Source organism: Eucyclogobius newberryi, unplaced genomic scaffold (genome assembly GCF_026437365.1).
Source record: "Eucyclogobius newberryi isolate DKJ021-1_F unplaced genomic scaffold, fEucNew1.0.hap1 SCAF_8, whole genome shotgun sequence".
NCBI classification, from domain to species: domain Eukaryota; kingdom Metazoa; phylum Chordata; class Actinopteri; order Gobiiformes; family Gobiidae; genus Eucyclogobius; species Eucyclogobius newberryi.
Genome location: NW_027316500.1, coordinates 34496802 through 34504605, shown reverse-complemented (window position 1 = coordinate 34504605; position 7804 = coordinate 34496802). Strand labels below are relative to the sequence as shown.

The following is a 7804-nucleotide window of genomic DNA, read 5'->3' as shown; positions in this document are numbered from 1 at the left end:
CAAACCAGGACTAAACCAGGTCTAAACCAGGTCTAAACCAGGTCTAAACCAGGTCCAAACCAGGTCTGAACCAGGACTAAACCAGGTCTAAACCAGGTCTAAACCAGGTCCAAACCAGGTCTGAACCAGGTCTGAACCAGGTCTAAACCAGGTCCAAACCAGGTCTGAACCAGATCCAAACCAGATCCAAACCAGGACTAAACCAGGACTAAACCAGGTCCAAACCAGGACTAAACCAGGTCTAAACCAGGTCTAAACCAGGTCTAAACCAGGACTAAACCAGGACTAAACCAGGTCCAAACCAGGACTAAACCAGGACTAAACCAGGACTAAACCAGGTCTAAACCAGGACTAAACCAGGACTAAACCGGGACTAAACCAGGACTAAACCAGGTCTAAACCAGGACTAAACCAGGACTAAACCGGGACTAAACCAGGACTAAACCGGGTCCAAACCAGGACTAAACCAGGTCCAAACCAGGACTAAACCAGAACTAAATCAGGACTCTTGAAATGTCAAAATTGTTACATTTAAATTTCACTTTTTATGTATTTTTTCATCGTTGTGACTTTTAAGTTTGTGGAGTTCCATCAAAATAATGTTTGGTTTAAATGTTAAATTGTTCAAATCTTTCTTAAAATCACTGTTGTTTTTTTTGTTCTGTTTTGAATGTCAAAAATGTCCAAACACAGAAATAAAAGACTGTTTTTACTTCTAAACGTCTGAATCATTTGTTTTTGTGACTTAAACTTTCAAAGATCACGAGAAACTTAAAACAGCAACTCTCAAACTTTAGAACATTAGAATAAATGAAACGCTCGATCTAATGCACTTCATTTAAGTTTTATAACAACAAAGAAGCAACACATTTGAATTTACCCTAACCCGAGTCACTTTGCTTTTCTGTTGCAAAGACGGAAAGAAACTTCTATTTTCTGCTTCACAATTGTATTTTCACTTATATATATTTCACTTGTATCAATATCGTGTCATAAAGTGTGTTAAACGTGTTTAAAGGAGCTCACAGCGCCCCCTGGAGGAACCTCACATGTCCAGTTCTCTGTCCCGGTCAGGACTCTGGTCTGGACTCTGGACTGGACGCTGGTCTTTGGGGGAAGATCGGCAGCACCAGCTCCTCTTTGAAAACTAAAAATATGAAAGATAAGAATATAATTAGTTTGATTTAACGTGAATCTCACGTTAAACATCAAAGAGACTTCAGCCTGTGAAACAACAGGACTGATGCTTTGTGGGCGGGGCCTTTCTGATGCTCTGTGGGCGGGGCCGACCCTGAGTTCCCGCTCTTGATTTGCAGATTGAGAATGACTCTTGGATGAGTCGAAACGTATTGTTTTGAGAGAAAAAAAGTAGAGTCCATATGAAACAACTGAACCCCTGCTGGACGAGTGAGGCATTACACCGACCTGTGAAACTACTTAAGAAGCTAAGTCGCGGCTATTGTTAGCGGCTTAGCGGATGTTTATTTCAAGCTTACATAAACATACCTGACTCCTCCCCCTCACACACAGACCCCTCCCACACTCACACAGGCCCCTCCCACACTCACATAGTCGTCCTTCTCGCTCCAGCTCGTCCTCGATGGCGATGATCCGGTTGTATTGGCTCGTTCGCTCGGCGCCGCAGAGTCCGCCCATTTTGAGAAAGTCCAGACCTAAACCCACGGCCTGAAGCACCGGAACACGGGACACAGGACACGGAACATGGAACACAGAACACAGAACACGGGACACGGGACACAGAACACGGAACATGGAACACAGAACACGGGACACGGGACACAGAACACGGAACATGGAACACAGAACACGGGACACGGGACACAGAACACGGAACATGGAACACAAAACACGGGACACGGGACACAGAACACGGGACACGGAACACGGGACACAGAACACGGAACACAGAACACAGAACACGGGACACGGGACACAGAACACGGAACATGGAACACAAAACACGGGACACGGGACACAGAACACGGGACACGGAACACGGGACACAGAACACGGAACACAGAACACAGAACACGGGACACAGAACACGGGACACGGAACACGGAACATGGAACACAGAACACGGAACACAGAACACGGAACACGGGACATGGAACATGGAACACGGAACATGGAACACAGAACACGGAACACGGGACATGGAACACGGGACACGGGACATGGAACATGGAACACGGAACATGGAACACAGAACACGGAACACGGGACACAGAACACGGGACACGGAACACGGGACACGGGACATGGAACATGGAACACGGAACATGGAACGCAGAACACGGAACACGGGACATGGAACACGGGACACGGGACACGGGACACAGAACACGGGACACAGAACACGGGACACGGGACACGGAACATGGGACACAAAACACGGAACACGGGACACGGAACACAGGACACCGGACACAGAACACGGGACAAAGAACATGGAACACGGGACATGGAACATGGGACACGGAACCGGGGATACAGGACACGGAACACAGAACACGGGAGACGGAACACGGGACACAGAACACGGGACACAGGACACGGGACACGGGACACAGGACACAGGACACGGGGCACGGGACACGGAACACGGGACATCAGTGAAAGACTTTAAGAGAGAAGATTCAGTTTTTGGAGCCATGTGTGTCGCTCTTGTGTGTGGGATGCCCTCCCGGTGCGTCGGACTCACCAGATCGGGGAGGGCGGGGTCAGACGACGGCTCGCCGTGGCTCGTTCCCAGCAGCACAGAACCTGCACACAACAACAACAACAACAACACAATGTTTTCACTTATGTTTCACGTTTCCTCAGGAGTTTGAGCGTGATCGTTACCTTCCTGCTCGGCGCTGACCCGGATGAGGTCACTGATGGTCACATGGTGGGCGTGTTTGAGAATATGACCTCTGACCCCTGGAGGTGGTGGGCCTTGTTCTCTGTAGGTCACGTCGCTCAGAAGAGAACACGTGTCTGAAAGCAACGCACCGAGACGCTCCCACTGCTCCCGATCCTGAGAGGGACAAACATCTGATCGAAATCCTCCTGAGGTCCATCTGAGTCATTCCAGTGTGTGTGAGGGGCGTGGCTACAGCTAGTGTGTGTGAGGGGCGTGGCTAAAGCTAGTGTGTGTGAGGGGCGTGGCTAAAGCTAGTGTGTGTGAGGGGCGTGGCTAAAGCTAGTGTGTGTGAGGGGCGTGGCTAAAGCTAGTGTGTGTGAGGGGCGTGGCTAAAGCTAGTGTGTGTGAGGGGCGTGGCTAAAGCTAGTATGTGTGAGGGGCGTGGCTAAAGCTAGTGTGTGTGAGGGGCGTGGCTAAAGCTAGTGTGTGTGAGGGGCGTGGCTAAAGCTAGTGTGTGTGAGGGGCGTGGCTAAAGCTAGTGTGAGTGAGGGGCGTGGCTAAAGCTAGTGTGAGTGAGGGGCGTGGCTAAAGCTAGTGTGAGTGAGGGGCGTGGCTAAAGCTAGTGTGAGTGAGGGGCGTGGCTAAAGCTAGTGTGAGTGAGGGGCGTGGCTAAAGCCTCTACGCCGCGTTTGAACCTCTCTTTATGTCGTGCTTTGGATTTGGATCATGTGACATTTTATGACCTGGAAATATCAGATTGTGGCTCTTGACAAAGCGAGTGCCATAAACAGGAAACAGCTGTTGCTAACGCGCGTTGCTAGCTTTGTGTTGCTAACGCGCGTTGCTAGCTTTGTGTTGCTAAGGCGCCACACAGTCGTTAGCATCAGTGGAAACGCGGCGCTTTAGCTCGAGATCAAGTCAGAGTTTGGAGACAAATGTTTCTTTTGTGTTTCTTTTTGCCTCTTGTTTTGGCCTGAGTCTGTGTTCTCTCTCGTCCAATCATCTGGCTGTGCTGTGGAGGCTCCTCCCCCTGAGCCAGAACCTCTCAGGACCAGAGACTCAGACTGAGACACTTTAGGACTGAAGCAAACAGAACCAGAGGAAACGTGGTCAGGACTTGGGCGAAGGATTCTGGAGTGTGTTTCAGGTTGATGGACAAACCAGAGTAAACCCCACCCAGACAAAGGGAGAGCATCCAAACTCCTACCAGAAGGGCCACACCTGGTCTGGGAATCAAACCGGGAACTTCTTGGCTGTGAGTAGACGTGACCATGTGTGTGTGAAGCAATATCACTTTATTCTCTGGTTTGGAGATTACACACCGTTATAATAGTTTTAATTATAGACGACACACTCTATCCAGGTCCAGACCAGGTCCAGACCAGGTCCAGACCAGGTCCAGACCAGGTCCAGACTCACCTCTCTCCTCAGAGGGTCCACCAGGGCCACCACACTGGGGAATCTGATGACCAGCGCCTGCAGCAGCTCCACCATTTCGTCCGGAGACTTCAACATTCCCACGCCCGCCTCGTATTTCCCTTTGGACTGAGACACAGACGTGAGCGGTCTTTGCGCGCGGTCGTCGGGTGTTTGAGGTGAAAAGAGCTCCGGACTCACGAAGCTGAAGAGGCCCGGCGCGGCGCAGCTCAGGCCCAGAAACAGCTCCGATCCCAGGCTCAGGCCCAGGTTTGAACAGGCCTCGCCCAGGAGCTCCAGAGGCTGCTCCGGCCTCTCTGCGATCAGACAGGGGGCGCCACTGTCACTCGGCAGCGCTCCTAAAGCCTGAGGGAGACAGCAGCACCTTGTGATGTTTAAAAACATAAATCCAGAAAAGCATAACCCGTCTTCACTAAAGCAAGCAGCTATTGTGTTTAGCCTTATATAAACTGCCGTCCCCTGGGTGTACAGTGTTGAACTACTTTGAATCCTGAGGTGGATCTGAGCGAGTCACAAAAAGATGTTTAGTCATTCCAGTGTGTGTGTGTGAGGGGCGTGGCTAAAGCTTGTGCATGTGAGGGGCGTGGCTAAAGCTTGTGCATGTGAGGGGCGTGGCTAAAGCTTGTGCATGTGAGGGGCGTGGCTAAACCTTGTGCATGTGAGGGGCGTGGCTAAAGCTTGTGCATGTGAGGGGCGTGGCTAAAGCTTGTGCATGTGAGGGGCGTGGCTAAAGCTAGTGCATGTGAGGGGCGTGGCTAAAGCTTGTGCATGTGAGGGGCGTGGCTAAAGCTTGTGCATGTGAGGGGCGTGGCTAAAGCTTGTGCATGTGAGGGGCGTGGCTAAAGCTTGTGCATGTGAGGGGCGTGGCTAAAGCTTGTGCAAGTGAGGGGCGTGGCTAAAGCTTGTGCATGTGAGGGGCGTGGCTAAAGCTTGTGCATGTGAGGGGCGTGGCTAAAGCTTGTGCAAGTGAGGGGCGTGGCTAAAGCTTGTGCATGTGAGGGGCGTGGCTAAAGCTTGTGCATGTGAGGGGCGTGGCTAAAGCTTGTGCATGTGAGGGGCGTGGCTAAAGCTTGTGCATGTGAGGGGCGTGGCTAAAGCTTGTGCATGTGAGGGGCGTGGCTAAAGCTTGTGCATGTGAGGGGCGTGGCTAAAGCTTGTGCAAGTGAGGGGTGTGGCTAAAGCTTGTGCATGTGAGGGGCGTGGCTAAAGCTTGTGCATGTGAGGGGCGTGGCTAAAGCTTGTGCATGTGAGGGGCGTGGCTAAAGCCTCTACGCCGCATTTGATCCTCTCTTTATGTCATGCTAATGCTAATGCTAACGTCAGACGCTTTATGACCTGAAAATATCAGATTGTGGCTCTTGACAAAGCGAGTGCCATAAACAGGAAACAGCTGTTGCTAACGCGCTTTGCTAACGCGCTTTGCTAACGCGCTTTGCTAACGTGCTTTGCTAACGTGTCTGTGTAAAGAGACTGACCTCGGCTTTAGTCCGAGCGCTCAGGATCCTCTGAAACTCCGTCTGCAGATCCAGGGCTATGGACACAATCTGAAGCAGAAGAAGGTTGGATTGGACGTCACTGTAAGGAGGAAGGTGGGAGGGCATCTGGACATGTGGGAGGGCATCTGGACATGCGGGAGGGCATCTGGACATGTGGGAGGGCATCTGGACTGACCTGTCTGGCTCCGAGTCCTGGCTTTGGGATCAGAAAGACCTCCTCGAACAGGTGGAGTTTTCCTGGAGACGACTTTCCACAGCTGAGCACAGAGACGAGCAGCGAGGGGACGTGCAACTGACCCGCCTGACCCGCCTGACCCGCCTGACCCGACTGACCCGCCTGACCCGCCTGACCCGCCTGACCCGACTGACCCGCCTGACCCGCCTGACCCGCCTGACCCGACTGACCCGCCTGACCCGCCTGACCCGCCTGACCCGACTGACCCGACTGACCCGCCTGACCCGACTGACCCGCCTGACCCGACTGACCCGACTGACCCGACTGACCCGACTGACCCGACTGACCCGCCTGACCCGCCTGACCCGTCTGCCATGTGCTCCTGAGGGCTGCGATGTGATGGTACAGAGGCACTCCTCGGCTCTGGGCCCCCGCTCGGGCCACGCACAGCGACAGGGCCCCCACAGCGAGGCCCTCAGGCGGCAGTAGCTCCAGGGGCTCAGGGGGCGGCTGGGGCTTCACTGCGGAGCCCTTTTTCCCTGGAGACAACACACAACAGCGACAGGAAAACGTGAGGTCAAACTACAAACTGACCACCGGGTTTCAGGGTTCATATTTATCTCTTTTATGGCTCTTGTGGCCCTTGTGGCTCTTGTGGCTCTTGTGGCCCTTGTGGCCCTTGTGGCCCTTGTGGCTCTTGTGGCCCTTGTGGCCCTTGTGGCTCTTGTGGCTCTTGTGGCTCTTGTGGCCCTTGTGGCTCTTGTGGCTCTTGTGGCCCTTGTGGCCCTTGTGGCCCTTGTGGCTCTTGTGGCTCTTGTGGCCCTTGTGGCCCTTGTGGCTCTTGTGGCTCTTGTGGCTCTTGTGGCTCTTGTGGCTCTTGTGGCCCTTGTGGCTCTTGTGGCTCTTGTGGCTCTTGTGGCCCTTGTGGCCCTTGTGGCTCTTGTGGCTCTTGTGGCTCTTGTGGCCCTTGTGGCTCTTGTGGCTCTTGTGGCTCTTGTGGCCCTTGTGGCCCTTGTGGCTCTTGTGGCTCTTGTGGCTCTTGTGGCCCTTGTGGCCCTTGTGGCCCTTGTGGCCCTTGTGGCTCTTGTGGCTCTTGTGGCTCTTGTGTGGCTCGTGTCTGGCTCTTTGGCCTCGTACTTCACCCTTGGACTTGTTGTCATGTACCGTTTCCATGGCAGCTGTAATGTTCCATCATTAAGTGGCTGTGTTTTAATCCCGTCTGTCGCGCTGTGTCATTAAATGCACTTTATATTTTAATGCTTTGGCCTCTGAGACGTCATTACTGAGGCGTCGTCCTGATTCTGATCCGATTAAGACCGGCCCAATTCCACTGACACTGTCTGTGCTGCAGCTTAAAGAGGCGGGGCCCGAACAGGCCCCCAGCCGGCCCCAAGCCGGCCCCCAGCAGGCCTACAGGGACCACAAGGGCCATGCTAATGTACTGTGTGCTGTGTAGTGTGCACTGTGTGCTGTTCAGGACCAGGTTCAGGACCAGGTTCAGGACCAGGTTCAGGACCAGGTTCAGGACCAGGTTCAGGACCAGGTTCAGGACCAGGTTCAGTACCTTTCTTGTTGCCAGGCGCTGCAGTGTCTGTGGTGTTGGACAAACTGGAGCCGGAACATTCGTCTGGTTTGTTCTGAGACTCTGAGAACTCCTGAAGACGACACGAGTACAAAGAACTGCAAGAGAGAGAGAGGGAAGAGAGAAGAGAGAAGAGAGAGAAGAGAGAGAGAGAGAGAGAGAGAGAGAGAGAGAGAGAGAGAAGAGAGAGGAGAGAGAAGAGAGAGAGAGAGAAGAGAGAGAAGAGAGAAGAGAGAGAAAGAGAA

The 7804-nt window shown here is 53.0% G+C and overlaps 1 protein-coding gene across 1 annotated transcript in view; it reads right to left on the bottom strand.

Annotated features, from left to right (window-relative positions):
* Positions 1 to 1070: 1070 nt before the first annotated feature.
* Positions 1071 to 7804, bottom strand: part of eno4 (enolase 4) — a 20167-nt gene continuing 13433 nt past the window's right edge. Inside the window, exons 4-13 of the mRNA XM_072436348.1 lie at positions 7542 to 7656; positions 6338 to 6516; positions 5954 to 6094; positions 5782 to 5907; positions 4487 to 4651; positions 4289 to 4414; positions 2869 to 3043; positions 2726 to 2787; positions 1569 to 1686; positions 1071 to 1147 (exon numbers count right to left, since the gene is read on the bottom strand). Of these exons, the coding sequence (XP_072292449.1) occupies positions 1071 to 1147; positions 1569 to 1686; positions 2726 to 2787; positions 2869 to 3043; positions 4289 to 4414; positions 4487 to 4651; positions 5782 to 5907; positions 5954 to 6094; positions 6338 to 6516; positions 7542 to 7656 (1284 nt within the window). The remainder of the gene's footprint in view (positions 1148 to 1568; positions 1687 to 2725; positions 2788 to 2868; positions 3044 to 4288; positions 4415 to 4486; positions 4652 to 5781; positions 5908 to 5953; positions 6095 to 6337; positions 6517 to 7541; positions 7657 to 7804) is intronic.